The sequence below is a fragment of the Nothoprocta perdicaria genome, unplaced genomic scaffold (assembly GCF_003342845.1).
Source record: "Nothoprocta perdicaria isolate Ctin4 unplaced genomic scaffold, notPer1 scaffold_214, whole genome shotgun sequence".
NCBI classification, from domain to species: domain Eukaryota; kingdom Metazoa; phylum Chordata; class Aves; order Tinamiformes; family Tinamidae; genus Nothoprocta; species Nothoprocta perdicaria.
In genome coordinates this window covers 408,724-432,347 of record NW_020455360.1, presented here as the reverse complement: position 1 = coordinate 432,347, position 23,624 = coordinate 408,724, and the positions used below count along the sequence as shown (strand labels likewise).

Here is a 23,624-nt window from a genome sequence, read left to right as displayed (position 1 = left end):
CAGCATACAAGAACTGTGATACAATTTTCTTTATTAAAAATAATTTACAACATCAGTAACATTTTATGCACAATTGTCAGCAATTGAACTCTTAAGATATATCTATACAATACTTACTGAACTTAAAACTTACACTGTTTCGTTGGCTTTAAACAGCAGACATTGATTTGCAGTTTCTTAAATATGATTAATATACATTGTTTCATGTCCTTATACTTAAGTGTAAAATTTATAAACACCAACACTACCCCAAAGCTTTATAGCTTGGGAGGGGGTGGGTGGGGAAAAGAGGGGGTGAAAGGAGAGAAAAACATTTAGAAAAATTGGGATAGATCCTTCTCCAAATCAACCTGGAGAGAGAATTACTAGGTTAAATACATCTAACACAGAGCCACCTCTTCAGAAAGGAGCGTTTCCTCCTATGCTTTAAGATTCTGGACAGAGGTCTAATCGCACAACGGTTGTGTGATCACAACAGTCCTCCGGCTGTTCTGTACTCTGGAAGCYGCCCTCATGCTTTCTGCTCTTAAGCTGGCGGGATCCCAGCAGTGTGTTCAAAGCTACACGTCCCTGGGCACCGCTGGCCGCTCAGCCGTGGGACCCGGCAGGGCTACCTCCTTGGCAGGGCTGCCCCGTGAAAAGCAGGAAAAACAGGAGCAGGAGCAGTGCCCTCAGCACCCGCTGCCTCCAGCCATGCRGGAGGTATGGCTTTGAGCCGGGAGGTTCCCAATGCCTGGAGCAGCTTTGGGATGGAYCCGCTAAGCAGCCAGAGTGCGGCCCACGCAGCAGCTTCCAGCTCTTCCATGGATTTTAAGGCATAGGAGTGCAACAGAAAGTCACTGTGGTAATGGAAACTGTCAAGCCTCTTACCAGGGCTGACTGGCTTTAATTATGGACAATAACTTGTTGATACGTCACATCCCTTTAAATTGCACTTAATTTTGCAATACTGTTTTACCTCGGCATGGCTTGGATCACTCTGTCCTTGTGCAGCAACAGGTGGGACTGCATGAGAGGTTGGGTCTTCCACTCGGGCATGAGCAGCTACACAAGCTTTAAATGGCCAAGTAGCAGTAGTTGGATTTATCATCTGTAGGGAGCATCATGTGCCAGCACTAGGAAATCCTACTTGCTCCCCTGTAATGAACATGAATACATTTCTTATAGTTCAAGAAAATGCAAGCTGGAAAGAGGTATTAGACACTGTTAAAGTAGGAGAAAAATCTGCTCATCAATAACTCTTGAAAAAAMCAAAGGTGCACTGCAGAAGAGAAACTCAAATCAGCTGCATTCAATATTAAAAATGCACTAATTTCCTACCTCTACAAGTAGTATGAGTCACTGGAATGGTTTTTATCTTGACTAAAAGAAAAGCACAGCAAAACTAGTGAAATACAGGAACAGAATATACAGAATTTCAAACTTTAAAGATTTTTTTTCCTCGGATAAAGATTAAAGAAAAACCACAAAGATATGCCAATGAAATAAAAATTGTATGACATTTGAACTGTCCTCTCAAATTAATATTTTACAGTAATTATGTCAGTTTTAAAAAATGTGAGAAACACTCAAAGATTTGAATGGTCATTCCTCTGTTAGCCTGCAAATCAACTTAGTGTCTAGGGYAAGTTTTGAGCATATGTAGCAAAGATAATGAGTCCTCTTGAAAGTTCCAGTGTTTAAGATAACACTTATCAAGAGCAAAAGTCTTAATGCAAAAGTTCTGTCAATTTATAGCCAAGTTACTGCAGTTTTCTCCTCCAAAAGACATTAGTGTCTATGTAACTGCAAACCATATTTTCAAATGAAGCTGTTCAAGTTACATCAGCAAAGAAATAATGACCTGAAGCTAACAGTAAAAAGTCACTTGAACTTTTTGAATTAGAGCTAGAATGTTTCAAGTTGTAGAACTTTTTTTTTTTTGTGCAAAAACTGTGCATGTTCCATCAATATTACATAGATAATAGGGTTTTTTTTTTTTTCTTCCAGGTGGGTTGACAATTGAGTTTACAGCAATTGCAGTGACATAAGAACGAGATTTGTTCAGAATTCTGGTAACGGGAAAAAGTCACTTGTTGAGAGGGGCTGTAAACTACAGCATTTTGGAAAGTATCAACAGGCCATATTTAGCTATTAAACATTTTACTAGTAAAGTAGATACAGGCCATATTTAAAGCAGAGGAATTAAAACAGTTCAAATGTGTTTTTAAAGATTTTTAGAAGGTTAAAATACGAAGGGAAGTACTTCAGGTACCAATACCAGAACCAGTGCAGCAAAAGCTGTTGTSAGATAAGGGACAAACTGCACCCCTGGAAGTAAGCGCAAGCTTTTCAATCGAAGCGCGCTAGCTTGCCAAAAAAGCTGGGGATCACACTTAGTCTGCACTGAAAAAAACTTATTGCAAGTTGTTTTTTTTTAGATTCAGAAACATTGCCTGTGAAAACATCAAACTTCTAGCACACAGTATTTCATAATGTGAGCAGTGTACCCAGAGGGAATATATAATCCCATAATAAAGGTAAGAAAGTCRTGGTCTATGATACAGGACACTATGGGCTGCACATGGATCCTTTCCGTTCAGCCCACAGTTTAAAGAATAATAAATTCAAAACTGATAATCTCTTAAATTCTGGATGCCCTAAAAATCCATTAGTTTGGCCTTTAACATTCCATACCTTCTGCTACCTTTAAACCAACAAACAGCAGTACACAGATTTACAGGTGCAAAAACTAAGTGGAAACAACTTCAGAAAACCTTCTTAGATAATAATCTTCAGCACAATCAGTTTCAGATTTCGCATAGTTTATTTACAAAATGGTCTGATAAAACATCCCCCTCGATACTTACAGCTCTCTGCCACAACACACATGTTGATTTTAGCAATGTTTAATAGCACCATTAGAATATTATTTAAAATCAGGAAGGATCTTGTTGCAGTTACAATGATTCACAATCTTTTACATCCATGGACGAAGTAACTTTGAGCACACTAGGACTGTTTGCAGTTCCACAGTACAGATTCCTGGGTTCACACAAGGCATTTTCAGTATTACCAGTTATGCAAGGTACCCCCAGAGTCAGTAGCTACTATAAGAATCTTCGCGCCACAAAGTTTAGACTTCCACCAGATTTGTATAACGTTAGCTCCATATCATTTTCAAACAAGGCAAGTGCGTTGAATGCTTTTCCAGTGCTTGTCTTCAAAAGAAAAGCAAAAAAGAGACCAATTAAAAGAGCTTTACTTTCCCTTTCCTTTGCTTACAGCCAGCTAGGAGTATAACCATGAACTGCATCTCAGACAAATTCAGTCCTCTTACCCACCGCTGCAGAACAGGCCCTCTCTGGGGACAAAACCAAGGCTTATTTCACCTGCACTGTAATGCAATCTGGGTCCAGCTATTATGCATATTGTGCACTTACCAGTAGATGAAAGAAAGAACTATTTTCCTAAGAAAAGTACAAAGTATGCAGAAAGTAAACTGCTACAAATGGTTTCTTCATGAAGGATGGAAGGCTGAAGCCTCTCACACACCTGCATTCTTGTTYTCAAGAGCCCACAGGAATAGAGCTTCGATTCTATGCTAATGTAGTGTATGTGGTTGGGGGAATGGGAGGGCGTGCATGCAGAAAACAGGGAAGATTTCAGGTTGCATAAAASGTTGTGTAGTGAGAAGACCCATTAACTTTAAATGTTTATATTCTCTGGGAAGCTTCAAAACCCATGGCAACTTTCAGGCCAAACTCAACTTCCTTTCAAAGGTTATTTACATTTTTTTTTGGCATTTAACTATCCGCATGTTCACAGTTAAAAGAAATATATTGCGAAGGTACCTTAATATCCAATGTCATTCCTGGTGACAGCTCTTGAGGGAACAATATAGAAAACTGCTCTCTGCCAGTGAGACCCAGAGTAGCTGGATTTTCCCCAGGAAGAAACTGAAGTGGAGCTATGCCAATTCCAATCAACTGACTTCTGTGAACCTTCTCGTAGCTTTCAGCTAGAACAGCTTTAACACCCTGCAGAAACAAGTAATTTTTGTATGTCAGTACAGAATGTTTAAACAGAGAAAGGCAAAAGCTTCAAATACTTGGTTTTATGCTCAAAACCCTCCAATCCAAGCTCGAGATTAGAACAGGTACTTTGTGAAAGCCCAGTTAGAAAGCAGGAATCACCTTTTACAAAATAGATGAAAGCAGGTAAGCCAGAACATAACCATGCACTATGAAACTAAAGTTTAGAAAGCAAATGCAATAAGCAAGCAGAAAATCCCAGATGGAATCTAGCAGCTTCTATTATTCCCAAACTGTACAAGAATAATTGGCTGACTCAGAATGTATTTTCCAACAGCAGTGGAATCTGGATATAGTCTCCAATAGCTAGATGCTCCACACTACAGAGGATAAAGATGTATCAGTACTAAGTATTTAATTCATTTAGAGAACTGAATTCCTGTTTGAAAGTCTAAATTACATATTTTTAAAATTCATTTTTCATCCTTCCCACCATTCATTCACTTTATGAAGATTCTAGCAAAGAAACTATGGGCACATTTTCTAAAAACATGCTATTCTACTTAGAGCATGCAAAGCAGAGGACAGTTGCAAGAGTCATTTATGCCCCAAACAAAACATTTAAGTCTCTCCATGAAGGGAAAAAAAAAAAAAAAAGAACAAACTAACAAGCCCCCTCAAACCTAAAAAACTAGCAGTACCAGTAAAAAAGGTCCTTTTGCAGCCCAGTCTCTTGAGCTACCAAGTCCATACTTCTTTCCGGCTAAAATAATTACAGGGATGCCTTCTTTCTGGTACAGCTCTGCTGCTTCAAACACATCTAGCTGTGGAATAACAAAGCAAAACAGTCTGAGCAAGTTCTGAATACATGTTGCAGTTCTGGAGCAACCACAGAAGTAAATACATTTTTACCGTTTGTCCTGATGGAAAGTGGATTGTTTTAGGAGCTGGTTTTCCTAAGAATTTATTCAGAAGCTTGATATTTGCAAAGGTACCTCTTGTCATCACAGCATCATTACCTCTGCGAGCTCCGTAAGAGTTGAACTCACGAGGCGTGAGTCTACAGTAAAAAAATGTAAAGGGAACAAGCAGTTTTAAATATTGTGATTTTAAATTAATTTGACTGTTAGATAATTTTCCCAGTACCTCTCAAAACTACTAAATCCTCAGTGCATGTTGCAAGGAAGTAATTATCTGATGAATGCAATTATATTAAACTGTGAACAAAATGTGTAAATCATTGGTAGATAATCCAGCAGCAAAGCTGCAATTTTTAATTCATTTTCTGAGACTTATTTATAAAGTATTACCATTGAAATGGCACTTGCAGGAGAGCAATGGGGTGACTGCTCTAGATCAAAAGAGTTATTTAGGAAGAGAAGCACATTTATTAATCTTGTCACCTCTACCAGGATATTTATTAATTAACATTGTCCCAGAGTGATAGTTTTACTCATACCTGTCCTGGGAACAGAGGCCCATTAGCTCTTACTTCCCCAGTCCCACTACTCATTTAAACCACACACAACCCTTATAAGCAGAGCCCACAGCACAGCTCATTATTGTCATGCTGCACTGAACCTGCAGAACTGCATGGCCCTTGACAGTACAGCCCTGCACGGCAGCTCCCAAGCTGCTCACAGATGCAGCACCCAGAATTCGGCATCTCACCATGTTTGTGTCCTCAGAATTTCAGAGGAAAGAGGCACCACTGCCACCATGGGGAGCTGCTGCCAACTTCACATCTACAGAACACAGCTGTTTCAAGTGCTAAAAGTTTCTGGAACTTCTCATCTCGGACTCTGTACATCCGATTGTTCTTGAGGCCAGTAACAGTTGCTAACTTCATGTTAACAGAAAATAACTTATCTGCCTTTAAATCAGTAAGCTACTTCTGCTTTAGTAAATATTTGGCAGCAGACATTGCAGGAATATCAGAGTGAGCTCTTTAACGAGGTCTCAGTTGTTTGATGTAACCTTAGATTCCAAGGTATGTTATCACTTATACATCCCAGTAGCACTACTATTCCATTTTAACCGTGTATAATTGGCCCATGATGCAGACAGGCATTTATAAATAAAAGCAACAACTGTGACAAGCTATTATGACCCGTGAAACGACCATCTGATCTAATTAGAAGAGTTTAATGTGAGTGTTAAATGCTTACCCTTTGCTGGTCAGATATTTAGCAGCAGCACTGCTCCTTGCAATACTTCCAGCAGGAGATATGTGATCTGTGGTTACAGAATCTCCCAAATACAGCAAGACATGGGCATTCTCAATAGGCTGTGGTGGAACTGGTTCTTTGGCCTAAAAGAAAGAGAGAAAACCCAAATATTTCCTCCAGGATTCTTAGAGACCTAAAGCTGTATAATCTGTAATATATTGTATTATATCTCTAATATATTAAGGCACATTGTTAAACAAGCTCCATTCACTCTAGTGATATTCTATTATTTACAAGTCTGAGAAATATTAATGCTAAGTTATTTTTAAATAGCAATTCTCCACTGGAATAGCTTTTCCTCTGCTTACGTGTAGCGCATGTAATGTGGTGGATAGATTCAAAGTACTCACAAGTTTATCAAAAAATGAAGGACATCTGATATAAGTAGATTTTAAATCCCAGGGAAATAAAGTTGACTCAGGTGCTTCCAGTAAGTTCCACCGTTTGTTTCCTTTCTACAAAAAAAAAAAATCACAGAACAGAGAAATTGGTATATGACTTTTTCACATTCTGAAAACAGACTTCAGTTCATTCAGTTCATCTGAATTTATAAACATACAAACCGCATTATTTAAGAGTCCTATTTTAAGTGTCCATCTCATTTAAATCCTCCTTTACTTGTAAAAGAAAGTCTATTGAATTGCATTTTCTAGTTGAATGTTATAAATGTACAATGAAATTCAATCTTTATTTCAAACAAAAACCCTTTACCTCCATTCGTTCTTTCAATTCTTTAAACATAGATGATATTACACACTCTTCCTCCACCGTGTGAAGTTCTTTTCGAGTAGGCCAAATATCTCGTAAGTAGATACTTTTGCCATTAATGCCAACGCCTGAATAAAATTTTAAACATAATGGTAATTTTGAAGAAAAAATACATTAGACTTCATATATTCAAACTCTTCACAGAAGGTACCAGATGCGTCAAGCACTTCACTAGTTAAATGGATGTTTTATTTCATCTGCTAAACATTCCTAGTATGACTAGACTTTCTCTTTAAAGACACAGTTATTTAATGYCCAACAGCACATGAAGAAACCTGTTCCAGGCCTGCCCTAGATGCAGAAGACAGTCACCACTGCAAGCCAAAGAACCTCAGCCCACTTCTGAAACACGAGATGGAAAGAAATAGTTACCTAAAGGCTCGCTTTCAAAGTCTATCCGGACAGTGCCGGCTATAGCGTACGCGACTACCAGCGGCGGCGACGCGAGGTAGTTGGCGCGGACACAGTCACAGAGACGCCCTTCAAAGTTCTTGGTTCCAGATAACACTCCACAGGCAACAATATCACCCTGAAAAGCAAAAACATATATATGCATATATATATTTTTTAAAGACTAATATTTATTGGTACCTCAGACTGTGCTACTTTTTATTGACTGAAGTCAGATGTACTCTTACTGTTCCACTTCAAATATTTGCTCTCTTCAATTTAAAGGCATTCTGCTCTCTCCTACCACCTTTCCTCTTTCTCCCAGCATCTCCTATTCATTCCTGAACCACTGATGTTTTGACCTCTAGTTAGAGGGAGCTCCTCTGCACATTTCCTCTTTACATTTATCTTAGAATTAATATTTATATGCCAGAAAGATTACTACATATATTCTACACAGCAATGACTTACTATGGCTTCCCTCTGATATACAGCAGATACGTAAAACTAACATGCAAAGCTTGAAAAATTAAGCCTCTTCTGCACAGATTAATCATGTAACTGGGTAAGAATCTGCCTAAATATTTTATCTGAAGTATTCACCAGTATTGCAGCTATACCTGTTTTATTGCATTCCTGATGGCTTCTGGCAAGGGAGCAGTGTTTCCAACACAGGTTGAACAGCCATAACCAACCACCTCAAACCTACATTGAAAAAAAAAAAATTAAGTGGCACATTAAGTTAAAAACAACTTGTTGGCAAATCTTTTTGAAGATTTTTTCATTAGTAATCATTCAGAAGATTTTTTTTTTACTTTGGTAATTAGGCATTTAGGAAGTTAATTACAGGACATCTCAGTGATGCAAGTGGGAAGTTACAGGACACTGTGACTAGTTTCAAGAAGTTATTTATGGAACTGTAATAGTTTGAGACACTTTGGCTTAGGAAAAGCAAAGCAAAGGCAGTAACATTCAGAGCAGCACAGCTGGGCCCTGTTGCAGAATTATGAACACAGTCTAACTATTGTTAGTAAGAATCCAGAACTTGCTAAACACCCCATGAGGGCAGTAATGGCAAGAGACAAGTATGGATTGTCCTGAAGAATTTATATTCAGTTGCCACTTGGAAATATACAGATGTATGCAGCACGTGGAAGATTATTCAGGCACGAATAGGTCACCATGAAAACCAGAACTCAAAGGCAGTGATCCACACAATGCAAGTTGCAAGCTGGAAGCATACCTCAGTAGAAAAGCAAGATAACACAATGTCAAAATTACAAATTGGAAGTTTAGGGAACAAACCCTCACGAGCAACTACCATGTTTACCAGCCTATATAAAATCCACACATAGGGTTATTTTTTTCCTTAAACACCAAGCAAAGGAGGCAGAACTTACCCAAGTTTACTGAGGTATGGTAACACTCCACTTGAACTGAGGTAATGTGTAACCATTCCACTACCCGGCGACAAGCTGGTTCTTATGTAGGGCTTAACCACTAGGCCAGCTTCAACAGCTTTTTTGGCCAGAAGTCCTAYAAAAATAACACAGGTTGTTGTTTTTGATATCTCTTAGAAGAATATCTGTATGACGCCACCTTAGCAGACGTAAGCATCAAGTTTTACTTGTCYTCTATCTCCTTATTATTAAAACAAGTATCTGTTGAATAAAGTTACTTAACTCGTAACAAGCTAGGGCTATGCTCCCATTCTTCCCACATGAATGTCCATTTTCTTTTCCATAATAAGAGGTTTATTTCTCACTTTCTAAATGGCAAATCAGGGCAGAGTCATTTATTATACTGACACAGACCACAGCCTTAAAGGGAAGCTTGTCTGGGCCACAAGGGACCTCTAAAAAGGAGAGGAAGTTCTGAGAAAGGATTAACTGTTCTGGGAAAACTGTATGCAACCAGTGGAGGGTTACACATAAACAGTTAAGCAGACAGCAGTGGGCTTCACAATCTGGGCTTGATTTCCAAATTCTGCTGCTGATTGTCCAGGTCAAGCTCCCATCCAGAGGTCATTTAGGACCGAGTCAAAGCTAAAGTCCATGTCTCACGACAAGCGTGGCAACACATGCATTTATCTGAAATGAGTCCCAGCCAGGTTACCCTCTGAAATGCTACCAAATATAAATATTTTGGAACTATTGTCATTAATCCCATCTTACGGCACAAGCTCAAAGACTGTATGATGCCCAGGTAACTTCCTAATTTTATCTCCAGAACAGGTAACAAAATGAGGGCTAAAAACACATTCCCGGTTAACTTTCAGCCCGARTCAATACAGAGAACCTACAAGAGTGAGGTAAAGGCTATGTCAACATGGGGGCAATACTAAGACTAAGCTGGTTCTCACCAGTCACAACATACCTGCAGCAAGCATGACGGATGGATTGCAATTATTTGTACAGCTGATTACTGCAGCAATGACAACACAGCCGTGAGAGAGCTGGTATTCATTTCCTTCATACTGAACAGGCACAACGTCATTCTGCTTCTCAGCTGCAATCTGAAACCCTTTAACACCAGACTAGATGACAAAAACACATGCATGTTAGCTATTACTATGCTCTACAGAGCACAACATCACAGCAACACTCTCTCCTAAAGCACAATCCCGCTCTTCCTCCTTCATAATTGCATTGTGAAGGACTGCCAGACAGACCATGGTCAGGCCTCAATATCATTTCCTGCTACATGTAAAATAACTCCTTATCTTACGTCTGATTTTATACAGTACGTGGTCTGAACTAGCAAAACCAAGGTGCTAATAATGTTGCCAGTCCCCAGTCTTAAATGATGAAGATGCATCCTTATGTTGCAAACAATAGAAACAGGGGCTTCTGAGTGAACACTTCTCCCAACTCAGCTGATRTAAAAACCTCTGAATATTTTTTCCCCAAGCTTAACTATTTACTACTTAAATTTAAGGTTTTCCTCTCTACATGATATTTGACTTGAACTATGAGATTAAGGATTTCTGAACTTCATGCTCATGACAAATACCTACAACTTACCAACTACTACTCTGGGGACACTTGTCAAGCAAGACAAGAGCTCCCTTAGATGATCTGTTCATAAAATAATAACRAGGGCTCAGCAGGTAAGCACAGAGCAAGTTGCAGTACAGTTATTCATGCAAATCACAGGGAGTACCTTTTGCAAAGAACATTAGCGCAACAAACCTTTTCATTTAAGCAGGCTTGGAAATCACTTTTCATGTTATTAACAGCCACTCTRTCTTGGGACCTCTTGGGGCCACTGACGTATGGAATTATAGAACTTAGACTAATTTGTACTACCTACAAAAAAAAAGGAGACATACATTATGAAGCACAGCCTAACAATGTATTTAACATGCTCTTCTGAGGCAGCTGTGCCCTATTTTGTGTAAAAACTGAATGTTCCAAGACATTAAAACTAAAGGCTTACATTTTAAAGAATGCTCATTATAGAGGATTATCAATCTTACTCAAGTTTATTTTAACATTATCTACCTTTCCCACAAAACTTACCTGGTCATCTGCAAGGACTAGGAATTCAGTATCTGGTAACAGATATAAACATTTCCTTCTACCCCCACACCTTGTTTTGCASGCAGACTCTGCTTCTCAAAACCATGAGTTAAATAAAGGCAATATCAAGGCAATGAGAAGTACAATGAGATACCAAATTGTTAAAAGAATCAAATATACGCAGAAATAAGTCATTCCAAACATACCTGGGAATATTCGGGTTCTCCAGAAGAACTCTCATCATTTCTAAATAACTTCACAGCTTTAAGATATGCTTCTATGACCTCAAGCCTGGTCTTGTCAAAACCTAAATCCAACATTTTCAAATATGAGAACAGTCATATTTAAAAAAACCTCCATGCTCCATCCATCTGCACAAACTTAGAAATCAGTAGATGCAAGCATGTAAAATTATTCTTGAATATCCACAGTCCTTGTTTTTCAAGGCAAACCACTTCATGTCAAACATTCCAGAAGCTATTCAGAAATGATACATAAATTTCAGCATCTGCAATATTTCTAAACAAATAAGCAAACAAATCCTTAAGTTTCCCTCTTTTATTAAGGAGGGAAGAAAGCTGCTTCAACTCTAGCATAATTAGTCAACTTCAAGGATTATTCTGCCAAAGTTTTTCCTCTAAGATTTACTCAGCTACTAGTACTGATTATGTTTAGTTGACAATAGTCAGCACTACTGACTACTGTCAGAAAGTCTATTTTGCTTGGTCTGCACTCAACAGACAAAGCATGTTTGTTACCAAAAGTGTTTAACTTGCATTTAAAATAACAGACTTTAGCTCCAGACAGGCTTACTAATACAAATGGACTGTTGGCCTTTTGTTTTTCACCTTGTAGTTTTCTCCATTGTTCTAGTCTGATGAGAATGGATATCTTGCTACTTTAGCTTAACATGTCAGTGAATTAATCCTCTTTCAAATAAAAAACATCCAAGGAGGGAAGGATTAGAAACATTGTTATTTATTTTGCAGTTCCACTTATTTCTCAAACACTCTAGAAGATTAGGTTTTATTTTTGGAGAGAGCTTGCTGGTGGCTAAGACAACAACAAAGGCCACAGTAAAAACTGTCGCAAAGGAGATCCCTGATGTAACTTGTAACTGTAAAGTGGATTTTATACATTAGTCCCAAGTCTGCACTCTGCAGAAAAGAGCTGCCATTTAAGACACATCGTCGGTTTTATAGAAGTACATTGCACCAAAATCACTAATATAATGAAACATTACTTTAGTTTTACCCTTACCTGTATGTTTTAAGTGCCTCAGTGTCACATTATCAACAGGGAAAAAGCTCAGAATAGCACCATATTCAGGACACATATTTGCTATTGTGGTTCGGTCTGCTACAGACAGCTGGGAAACTCCACTCCCAAAGAACTCGACAAACTTTCCAGCAACATCAGCTTGCCTAAGTTGCTGTTTAAAAGAAGAAGAAAATAACATCTGAAATGTAAAGAGGTACAATGTGTTTCCTGCAGCTTTCAGTTATGAATGCTTAGGATGAAAAGTTGGAGCCATAAGGCACATTTTGGAAAGGAGAAAAACAAAACAAACAAAATACTCCACCAAAATTTGAGTTTTGGAAGTTGACATAAGGAACACTGCTACCTGTAGCTTAGTTCTTCAGTTCCCACTCAGGAACAGAGAGATACTTGTTAGAGCATGTCAGAAAGAACTAGAAAAATATATGTTCAAAGCAATCAAAGCCTTTAAATGCTTTGACACTAGCTCTTCACCTACTGACTTAGAGATAGCTTGTGCTGCTTGGTGGYGAAACCTTGGCTTCAGAAAAGATATTCTACTAGATTCCACTAGTCATGCAAATGCATAACCATAGCCAGACCAAGGGTTTTCACAGGATATTTTTTTAGGGAGAAAAGGATCTAGAACAAGTTCTAAGACTACAGAAAAAACCTACAGGGCGCCAACTGGTTTGAGAAGGGAGAAAACACAGGACAGGAAAGTTCTTTTTAGATAAGCAAAGAGACTATAAATACACCATTGCAGTAGTAAAATCCCTTAGAAGACCTTTAATTAGAAAGGATTTAGAGCTTATTAATATCTTTCTGTACAACTACAGTTAAAGGTATACCATGGATGCTCTCAGCATTCAGTTCAGTTCTCAACCACCCCTGTTAAAACTTGTACCCAAACCACAAAGCTAGTGCTGCCTGCACAGGCTCCTACCTTGGTGATGCTCAGGACGATGTCTATGGACGTAGCGAGCGGGCTGGCCGTGCCGGTCAGCTCACAGCCGACGACCTCGGGCAACGGGAGCGTAACCGGCATCCCCAGCATCACCGCTTCTGTTTCGATGCCCCCAACACCTGAGGGAGAATATTCATTTTYTGTCATCAGTTTAAGTATCTGAGACTAAATATTTGGACAAATTAAAACCTAACAATTTTTTCTTATTGAACTTAAAAGCAGATGTTCACCTTTAAATATATGTATTTGGAAAATAAAATTAAGAGTACCACCAATACAGTTACTCTTCAAACTTAACCTTAAAGCGCTTTATCTAGCATTGACTTTACACAGAAAAAGAAATCAATGTGAATTTTACACAACACGTACAATCAGTACCCACATAAATATGAATTACTTTTTGGTTGTTTTATTTTTCAATTGTAAAAAGTTTCTCAGTGGTGAGAAGTGTTAGTTGAGGACACATTTAGAGGAAATACCAAACACTGTGAAGGGTAACTCGTGACAGAATTGGTTATACTTCAGATAGAAAGTATTTCTCAACAGTATGTTAACATGTTTTTCAAAGTGTTAACAAGCTGCAAGCAACATACGTACCCCAGCCCAAGATACCGAAGCCGTTAACCATGGTCATATGCGAATCTGTGCCAACCACACTATCAGGATATAGGAAATCTTTAACTTCAAAAACAACTCTTGACAAATACTCCAAGTTAACTTGGTGCGCCATTCCAGTTTCAGGCGGAATTATAGAAATATTCTTGAAAACTTTCGAACTCCACTGTATTTTTTTTCCAAAAGAAGAAAAAAACAAGTTAGATTTTCTCAAAGGTGTATTTTTTTTAAAGAACATAACAAGAATGACAGACCCAATATGCAATACAACAGTATGTGTTATTTAAGTGGATTTTGCTCATTTATGAAACAGAACTACATGCTACACCCGGATTCTATGCATGCTTGATCATTAACAAAACCTTTTGCTCAATTCCTGCTGAAGGCTGAATCAATAATTCACACCCACCTTTCAAAAGCAGATCTGCACAAATACGTTACCTCCCAATTCTAACTGACTTATATTCAAGGAACAATTAAAATCAGTATATAGAAAACAGAGACCCATAAGCATACATAGCAAAATTCACTACACATTTTACATGTCTGGATGAGGCTGAAGGTGCAATTTACAGAAGTGTCTTGCCTAATGCAAACTCAAATGATAGATTTGAGAAAAATTGATGTGAAAATGGGGAACAAAAGATTTATTTTAGCAGCTTCTCCTCTTGAATAATGTAAGAACTGACAGAAAACTTACAGAAAGATCTCCTAGTCTACCTATACACAGATATTTGGTTTATTGCACTGCATTCCTGAACTGCTACATCTGTGGATCAGGATCAGATACCAGTGTATCTGGCCAGCAAAGAAACTGATGTCTTCCACACAAGACTTGCATTAAAAATAACTCTGCTTGCTCTGTTGCCTAGTTTGAGAGCAGCAGTTTCTTAACACCAGCTTCTGTTCAACACTAACTTCAGTAAGATTTGAAAAATTCTAAGCAGACCTTTTATCCAGAAGCTTACCAAAAGACCTCTTAAGTACTAATGCTTCCTAGGGATCTGGTTTATCCACTGGTCTTTAAGCGTTACAAGTTATTCTCTCCCCCTTTGGCAGCATTAGAGGGTTAGCTTGCCTAATAATACTATAATTTGAACCCAAATCTATGTTATTAGTCAATTTTCCGCTCATATAGAAATTCAGATTTGAAAGCTAGACATTGCCAGAAAAAAATACATTTAGATATGAACACTGCCAGACAAACAGACCATAAATATTAAAGAACAAAGTCCACAGGTAGACAGACATACCTTAAAAAACTGAAGCCTCTCTCTATTTCGGCCAAATTCCATCTCTTGATTTTTCAGTACTGTCTCAGGCCTAATAAGAGACCAAGTTTACAAACACTGTCAAAATTCATTTCAGATCACAAAAGAATAAGCTAATTTTGTTTGCTTTTGATGAAAGACTCATTTAATCCTATCATGTGCTATATGTGATGTTAGTTCTTGTTAAAACAAACATAATTCCTTCCATGCAAGAAGCTTWCTCTAAACAGTGGAAAAAGAACTGATTTTGCCCAGGCTATGCTTGGTGAACAGGTTTATTCTAGGCAGATTACCTAAAGCAAATCATCTCAAATATACCCACAACAGAACTGCTCCCATCGTGTACTACAGAGGTACCAAGACAGTTAGTAACAACTACTGCAGCAGACTGATTTGATCAGTCTTTAAATTCAAACACATCAGGAAGAGCAAGACAGGAATCTAGACAGCTGGTCAGAGCAGAGAAGGGGCAGCTAAAAGGGACAGGTGCTTCCAAGGAATTGTCAAAGGGTGAGCAGTACAAAATGATCATTCATAGTATGGAAAATGTGGAGTGAGCAAACAGAGGMGGTGCCTCTGTGCCATCACACGCACAGCCAGGGTAGGGTGTTCAGAGAATTTCAACTCAAGGATAGGGGGACTGAGACAATACTTGGACCCTGGGGACTATGCAAAGGCTGTTGCCTAGTTCATCTGGAAAAGCTGGAAATTTCTGCAAAGCTCCCACGTGAAGACTAACATTTAATTTTKACTGAAGTTTACTCAGTAATTTACAAAAGACTACTCTTGTGGTTTGTTGTCCATGTAAGGAAGGGAGAGAAGTCTCCAAATTCAATCTGAAATGCCAGCCATCGGTCAGATAAATGAGTATGTGCAYTGTGTTTACTAAAATCCTTCTTGTCAACAAATATATTTAGTTTCGACTAATTCAAGTCTACTGCAAACATCTTTCYAGATGCTAAAATCTGTCTCCCATGTATGTGAAGTACAGAGGGATATTTAGAGGACCCACATCTCTAAGCTGCCACAGGTAGTGCTTAACACCAGAAAAGGGAGCAAATAACTGATAAAAAGTGAAACTTTCATACTCAGGCACTGGCTGAAGATGGAAAGGACACAGGATCGGCGTGTTCTCAATCTGTGCAGAAAACTGTCCCGCGCTGCGACTCGCCTCCGCAGCGCTGCACGGCCCCTTGCAGCCTGTCTGCCCCCTGCAAGGTAACTTCCGAGGCTGTACTTTAAGTGGAGAAAGTTTTGCTGCTGCCTTCTGGGAATCACCACCCCCAGGATTTGGGGCATTCTGTATTGCACTGTAACAGTGAAGAGAAGAATAAGTTAGAAGCCAGGTTTATGTCTGAATGCCTTTAGTGGACTATTAAATGCTACCTAAAAAAACATTTATTACAACCCTGAAGCAAAGTAAACTGGATATGCTTAATTGACTCGTGTATTATAGAAATCTAAGATATTTAAATCAATTGCATTGAATTGCTTAAGAGGCTAAAATGACAAACATCTCCTTCAATTTGCACACAACAGACTGGAGTTCTTTACAAGCAATAYTGCTCGGGCTGAACTCAGGGTTTTAACTGTGAAGATGTAGAAAGGGCCTCCTCCAAGTGACAGACTGGCTGAACAGTTTCTCCTTACTTGTTAAGGCAGCATTGCATGTGTTTTGTTCAAAACATGGAGGAACAACTACAAAGGAAACTGCCTCAAGAAAGAAGCACAACTCTGACCATTAATTAGGCTTTTGATAAAATTCTTCAAGACTCGGGTAAAATATACATGCTATTCAAATCACAAAGGCATACAATACAGAAGAAAGCTTTTTAAAGTGCATACAACACACTACCCTTTCTGCTATATTTGGTCTTCTCAGGGGAAGAAATCAAGCTTGCTGTGAAAACGAGATTTCTAACTTCTTAATAGCACCAGAATATTGTTTTGTCATTAAATGAATTTCTTTTTACTACAGCAGGAAAAAAACACRATAGTTGTACGATTGCAGGATACTGCAAAGGTTCAGAGGATACCTTGCCTAACTACAAATTCAGTCTGTGAGTCTCTGAGCAGCAGGAGATGGAAGTGATCTAAGGGCAGCACAAACCATGTGTAGTGAAGGTGTTTTTATCATATGCCAGCAGCTGCTGAGATGCTCTAAGCTTTCCAAATGCACAGCCACAGGAACTGGATTTATCATTTAAAAGCAGCAGTTCAGACCTCCTGCCAGCAGTTGGTCTTTCTGATAATATTAGGCAGCCTAATTGCAATTGAATCAGCTGCCCTTTCAACCACAAGAATGAGCTGTTCACAGAACTGAAGCAACACAGATCAACTCAATKAATTTAGATCTTACTTTTCATTCTCCTAAGTTACTAACAAAACTGAATTTATGTACTTGGAGGGTTTACAGAAATAGAAATCATACCCATACCTGTTTTACCACAAGCTTCTCTTAACTCAAACTCCCAAAGAATTCAAACCATTTACATAATTCCACTCCATTTTGGAAGTCTCTATGGTGTTCAAGTGGGGGGAAGAGCTGTACTATTAGTATAGTTAGGCAAACATTGAATAAAAATGCAATTTTTTCCTCTCCTGCAGGGTGCTGTGCGTTTCTGGCACAAGACAACCCCAGCCTGGTTTCGCCACCCCACTGCCTCTCTAGAAGGAGAACTAGGCTGTCAGTTTTCCAACTCTTAGCACTTCCAGGTTCCTCAAGCAGACTTCCCTCTCCACATATYTTCAGTGGCAAAATCCAGCCCTACACCAGATCACAGCCATAGCCAGGGCTGAAATTTCAATCTTTTTGCAAGTCCGACAGGATTACAAACTACTTCTCCAGCGTGCTGACAAAGCAGTTATATTTACAATTAAAATTTAACATTACCAGTAAAAATAGGGCAAGGCAAAATTAAAATCCAGATACCTCTGCCTCATTCTCTTAAGACAGACTCTTTCCTGGAAACCATGCCAAATCTAGTTATTTCAAGAGCCTTTGCACAGAACCTGTGTTGTCAGTCAACTTGATTCATACACCACTCTTCAAGAGGGGTGTTTTTATCCAGAAGAGTTCTTTGAAGCACACATTCACTTACAGTGTGCAACTCCTTTTCCAGACTGGTGTACTGACTGCATAGAGAGGTTAAGAGAAACCTCAGACCATTAGATCTAGTTTCAGGCACCCACCAACGGCAAAGGATTTACAGAGCATGTACTAAGGCTGGACTCGATTCAAACTTGAGAATCAAACTCCTTGCATCAGACAAAAACGTACAGCTTATCAAATACAAGGTACGTCACCATTTGCTGAAATCAATCTGCAGAGAATGGTCAACAGTGAGATCTGCTGGGCAGGCAGGATTGACTTTCATCGGATCTCCTCCAGCATTTCGCACTGCTTCCCGCATGGCGGCAAAATCCACCATGGCAGGAATTCCACTAATAGGGGAAAAAAAACAGTAAAATACCATAAGACATTAACTCAACAGATTTTAACTCGACAACTAAGGCATTCCAGATAAAGTCCTAATATTTTATTCACTAAATTTTAAAGCACTTGAAATATATATTAAATTGGTAGCATTCATAACAGGCAAGAGCATGCTCCAAGGTAACAGACCAAACAAAATACAGGAGCACCCTAAAGAACAGAAWCACACTGTTCTTTCACCTTGCTTTGTTCTTGATGTGTGACAGTACTTTATAATAACACTCATTTCTCAATACTTATTACTTTATAACACAAAATTGCTATGTGAACAAATACTTGTACTATATATATTAATATTTGCATTATACTATGACTTTTCTTACAGAACCAGTCATTTCTGCAGCACAAATAGTATATAAAATTTTCCTGATTCTGCTTGCAGAAGTTATTATATGTAATATCATTACTTCTAATTCCTATTCCAATTACTTCTAATTCCTATTTTACTTCCCCAGTTTCTTGATAAACATACAGTTAATGAGTCAGCAAAACATCCTGTATTTAAGGACTGCAAKCTGCTGAAGGTTTGTCCTATTGCTACTTCATATTCAAATCGCACATAAAAAGGTTCCTGGACTTAAAAAAGTGCATTATTCATGGTTTGAATGGCATTTCACATACTTGTGCAATAAGCAATATTTAATCTTCAGTTATCTCAAGTAAGAACTCTGTATATTTCAATGAGCCGCCAGCCGTTTGGCTACAGTCAAAATGTCATCTCTTCCATTTGTGCTTTGGCTCTTATCCTGTAAAACATTCCTTGCAGGCTGACACTTTCAGCTTATCAACCTGCACTAAAACCAGGGCAACTCTGCGAAGCAGCTCCTATTCTTGCAGCACGTGCAAGTATCACAATACRTTTACTGGACAGCAGAAGCAGTGCACGAGTTGATATAGAACACAAGATACTTCAGAATCAAAAGGCCAAGTCCTATTTATTCTCGAGCCAAAGTATCATTCATATYGCTCAGGGAGTTTACACAGATGATGTCAGAGGTTTTGGCAGACACACACGCACACACCACTTACGTAAAATCTTGAAGAACAACTCTGGCAGGACAGAAGGGCACTTCAACATTATTCTGCTTTGTTTTCCAGTCCAAAATGTTCATAGCATCTGTTTCTTTCACTAAGAAGCCATCACAGTTACGGACGCTGGATTCAAACAACACTCGTATGGAATAAGGCAGAGTATCTAGGGCAAGACAAARCAACTGGCTTAATTAGTGCAACACCTTCAGTTTACACACTTTTTTTTTTTTTTTTTAAATAGTTTCACATTTCTCAAGAGTTCTACTCCAGCAATTTTCAGCAAACTCAAATCTATCTGTATGGGTACAATTTAGTCATAAACAGCACAAATGAAGTGCAGGGGTGAAGAGTAAACAAATGCMAACTAGGGATAGAAAGCAGGAGAGCTACAGGAGCCTGCCTGGCTGGTTGCTTCTGCTTTTGGTCTTTATTACAGAGGAGGGAAGGGTGAGCTGCACAACGCACACCTTGTGGAAGATGAATTTTTACATGAAGTGTGGGTGGAAGAAGCCAATGGCCTCACTGTGTCCCGTCAAGACATTGACATTTAAGAAGGCACGCTGTGCTGGCAGGACCAAGAGGCCAGGAATCCTGAGCTGGGGGTCCTGACCACGTGGAATAAGGGAGAGACAATAACAATTAGTATCTGCTAGAAGTCTTCACACTGCAAACCTTACTGTGCCATTACTTGACATTAAACCAGAGGCAGTTACTACCAGAATTTCTTTTACTTTCATACAAACAGTGACATGAAGAACAAGAATAAATTTTCACATGTGCTCTAAACTTAAAATATATTTCATAAAATATAAACAAGAGCAGCATTTAATTAAATGCAACTCCAGTTACTTTGTTACTGATCTGGGTTAAAGTTCAGACTAGAAAGAGCTTTCACAGATGGAAAAGTTTAGGGAACTAGAAACACTGAAACAAAAGAGGGAAGAGAAAAAAGAGCAAGTCATTATTGACTCTAAATAAAAATGAAGATTAATTCACATCCTCCCCAATTATCATAATCATTGAATATATATCACTTCCACTGAAGTGGATTACAATAACAGATTATTACAATAACAGAAATGTTAGCTAGATGAAAAATTTTAAACAATTATGCAACTTTGTTTTGGGGAGAGGGAAAAAAAGAACAAAGAAAAAAATTAAAGATTTGCTAGTCTTAATCCAGCCCATAAGTCTGTCAGCGAGCTACTAATGGAGAACTTTCTGGACTGTTCTCATTAGGCATTTTTGTCACATATTATTTACTACTGTCTAATTAGGTAAGTCATTCAAAATTTTGAAGCATCATTAAAAAGGTTTCCAAATCTGCTGTAATGCCACAACTCACTTTAGTTAGCATCTAAATTGTCAGCAAAAAAAGAAACCCAAAATAAAACAAAAGAAAACCCCACMGATTTGCTTGTTCTTGGATTAGCAGTAGCACAGCAGAGCACTCCTCCAATGATGTTCTAAAAACAAATGCAGGCAGCAATTCCAGATGCTGGATTTCTTACAAATGTTGTCCTACACAGTGTTTTAATTTAATTTCAAATTAATATCTTGCTAATATGTGGACAATGAGGCTACAAACTTTTGTATAGATGTTTTGCTGGAAGAGACTCCTAGTCTATTCCGTTTTCATATTCCTTCTTTGATATCTCTAGCAATTTCTGCTGCTGCTATAGAATACTGCATTTCATTTAAACTGTTTCAGTTTCTACAACATTTCTACATTAGCAAAGCCTCCAAAAGCAGCAGAAGTACTGACTGGTTTTGTTCCTGCCATTCTGCTGCTTCTCACTGGACAAAGCTGCAAAGAGAAGTTTCTTTTACCTCCAACTAATCTTCCTATTCAAAATGTTAACTTTGTTGCTACAAAAAGTAAAAATTTGCAGCTGCTGCACAAAGTTTGCAGCAGCCACTGCTCCAGGGGAAAGGGCTCCCCTCTCTCTTCCCTTCAAACAATGGGGAAGTAATTGCTGTGGTCAAGTAGCCTTTACAGCAACATACCCATGGCTAATTCTTTAGTTAATAAATGTATCATGAATCTTGTAAATACAGGAGACTAACACAGACCTTACCAAGCAAGACAACTGAAAAAAAAAAATGCTGAAATATTTTTAGCATGCACCTTAGGGAGGAAAATAAGTATGCTTTGATTGACTGCAAGGGGAAAGCCTATTCCAAGTGACACCAATCTAGAGGTAACCTCCATCCACATGCCTTTCCCTCTCTCATCTCACATATATTAATTCTTTTAAAAGGTATTCAGAGATGGAGACCCAATAAATATCTATCACCTAYCCCTAGTGATATATTACATACAAATGATACACAGAGATTAAGTATTTGTCTGTATACCACAAAAAAATCACTTTTTCGCAGCAGTTGCAATAGAAGTTATGTCCCAGCAGTTATCCACTATGTGGAGTTACAAAAAAAAGATGAATCTTGGATACCAAGAATCAGCAAAAATAATTACAGTAAAAAAAAAATTACTTTTTACTTTTAAAAGTATCATTTAGCAGTTTTCTGCGAGTTCATTGTCTCCCAAAGAGATGACCCCGCGCCTAGCAGTCCAGTAACATCTCCCATAATCCCATCCCAACTGAAAAAAACTACAAGAAATATTTTCACCCCAACCCTCCAACTGAAGTTGATATCTTTCAACTTCAACAATCATAGACTGGAAAATCATGTGCTTTCAAGGATACCTACTAAAAATTCAYGTACTCACAACAGGACTCCTGAATATTTTTAAGGAGCAAGAGGTACAAATTTGCTAATTGTGCTATGCTAATTAGCAGCTGTTAAGTTTTGTTACCATATTTGGTGCCTCCAAGCTTCGAGACATTGTAGAATTTCTTTTGTGGATAGTCTCCTAATGCCTCAATCACGGGCTGGTAGGGGATTCCTGCGGGGAGGAAATAAGTCACTGATATAAAAACCAAAACAAACACAGAAGGTTCAAGAACCGATAAAGATCTCGTAAGACCAGATTCTAGTGTCCGCTTTCACCAAAAAGAGCTTTCTTAGAGGACTACAAGTAAATCAAGTATATGCTGGTGTCTGAAAAGATTAAGTGTCCCAAACGACACAGATGTGCCGCTACCAGGGGCTTTAGCGGTACAASAGCAGCCACGTCTGTGTGCACAGCTAGAAGCCTAAACGCGGGTTGGACCCTTCTTGTCCCAGCTCACCACCCCCAGAGCGGGACACACGGGGACTCAGCAGCACAGCGGGAAACACGAGGCACGAGAAAAACGCAGCACCAAACAAAGCGCCAAGGGGAAAGAGCTGTGAGGGCCAAGCGCGGGAGCTGCTGGCGCGGCTCTTTGTGCGCCGCCCGCCTCGGCCTGGGGCCGGTACCAGCACCGGGGGAGCGGGGCGGGCGGCGGTAACGGGCCGGGCCGGGCCGCTCCTCAGCGATGGGGGGGGAAACGGGGATGGGGGAGGAGGAGGCCGCCGCGCTCGGACCCGGCCGCTCCCCGTTGCGCCAGCGCGGCTGGGGACGAGGCCGCGCGCGGGGTCCCGCCGGGCACGCGGGCGGCGCCTCCCCGCGGGCGGAGGGCGGCGGGGGCCGCGGCACTGACCTGGCCTGGCAGGGTCCATCGCCGGCGACCATATTAGCTCCGCCGGGCCGGGGCAGCGGGGCGCGCGGGCGGGGCCGCCGCCAGATCTCGCGAGACGCGCACCCGCCGCTCCGCCCTGGCCGCGGCGGCTCTCGCGAGACCTGCGGAGGCGGGGCGGAAGAGAGCGGAGGGGAAAGCTGTTCGCGCGATACTTCCGCGCCCCTCGACGAACGGCGGGGGCGGAGCCACCCCAAGGCCCCKCGCGAGCCTCGCCGTGGGCGCCGCCTATTGGCCGAGGCCGCGGAGTGCGTGGTGCGCCACGTGACGGGGCGGGGCGACGGCACATTACGGTGTTTGCAGCCGTTATAACCGTTACAACGCTTGTAACCGTTGCCGCTACCCGTTGGAACCGTTACAACCCTTATAACCGTTACCGCCCGGGCAGCGGCCACAGCCAGCCTCGGCCTTGTCACTCTGAATCTATCAGTGATCAAATG

At 39.8% G+C, this 23,624-nt stretch overlaps 1 protein-coding gene across 1 annotated transcript; it reads right to left on the bottom strand.

Annotated features, from left to right (window-relative positions):
- Positions 1–1,278: 1,278 nt before the first annotated feature.
- Positions 1,279–23,193, bottom strand: IREB2 (iron responsive element binding protein 2). The gene is made up of 22 exons (XM_026038622.1): positions 23,149–23,193; positions 22,380–22,469; positions 19,556–19,721; positions 18,337–18,474; positions 16,119–16,340; positions 15,013–15,082; positions 13,742–13,925; positions 13,124–13,263; positions 12,181–12,352; positions 11,127–11,227; positions 10,591–10,707; positions 9,776–9,935; positions 8,800–8,935; positions 8,020–8,104; positions 7,382–7,538; positions 6,953–7,077; positions 6,592–6,696; positions 6,182–6,324; positions 4,926–5,073; positions 4,715–4,837; positions 3,834–4,019; positions 1,279–3,200 (listed from the first exon to the last, which is right to left on the bottom strand). Exons 1-22 carry the CDS (start codon positions 23,165–23,167, stop codon positions 3,090–3,092), a joined length of 2,898 nt encoding a protein of 965 aa, XP_025894407.1. The 5' UTR covers positions 23,168–23,193; the 3' UTR covers positions 1,279–3,089.
- Positions 23,194–23,624: the final 431 nt, after the last annotated feature.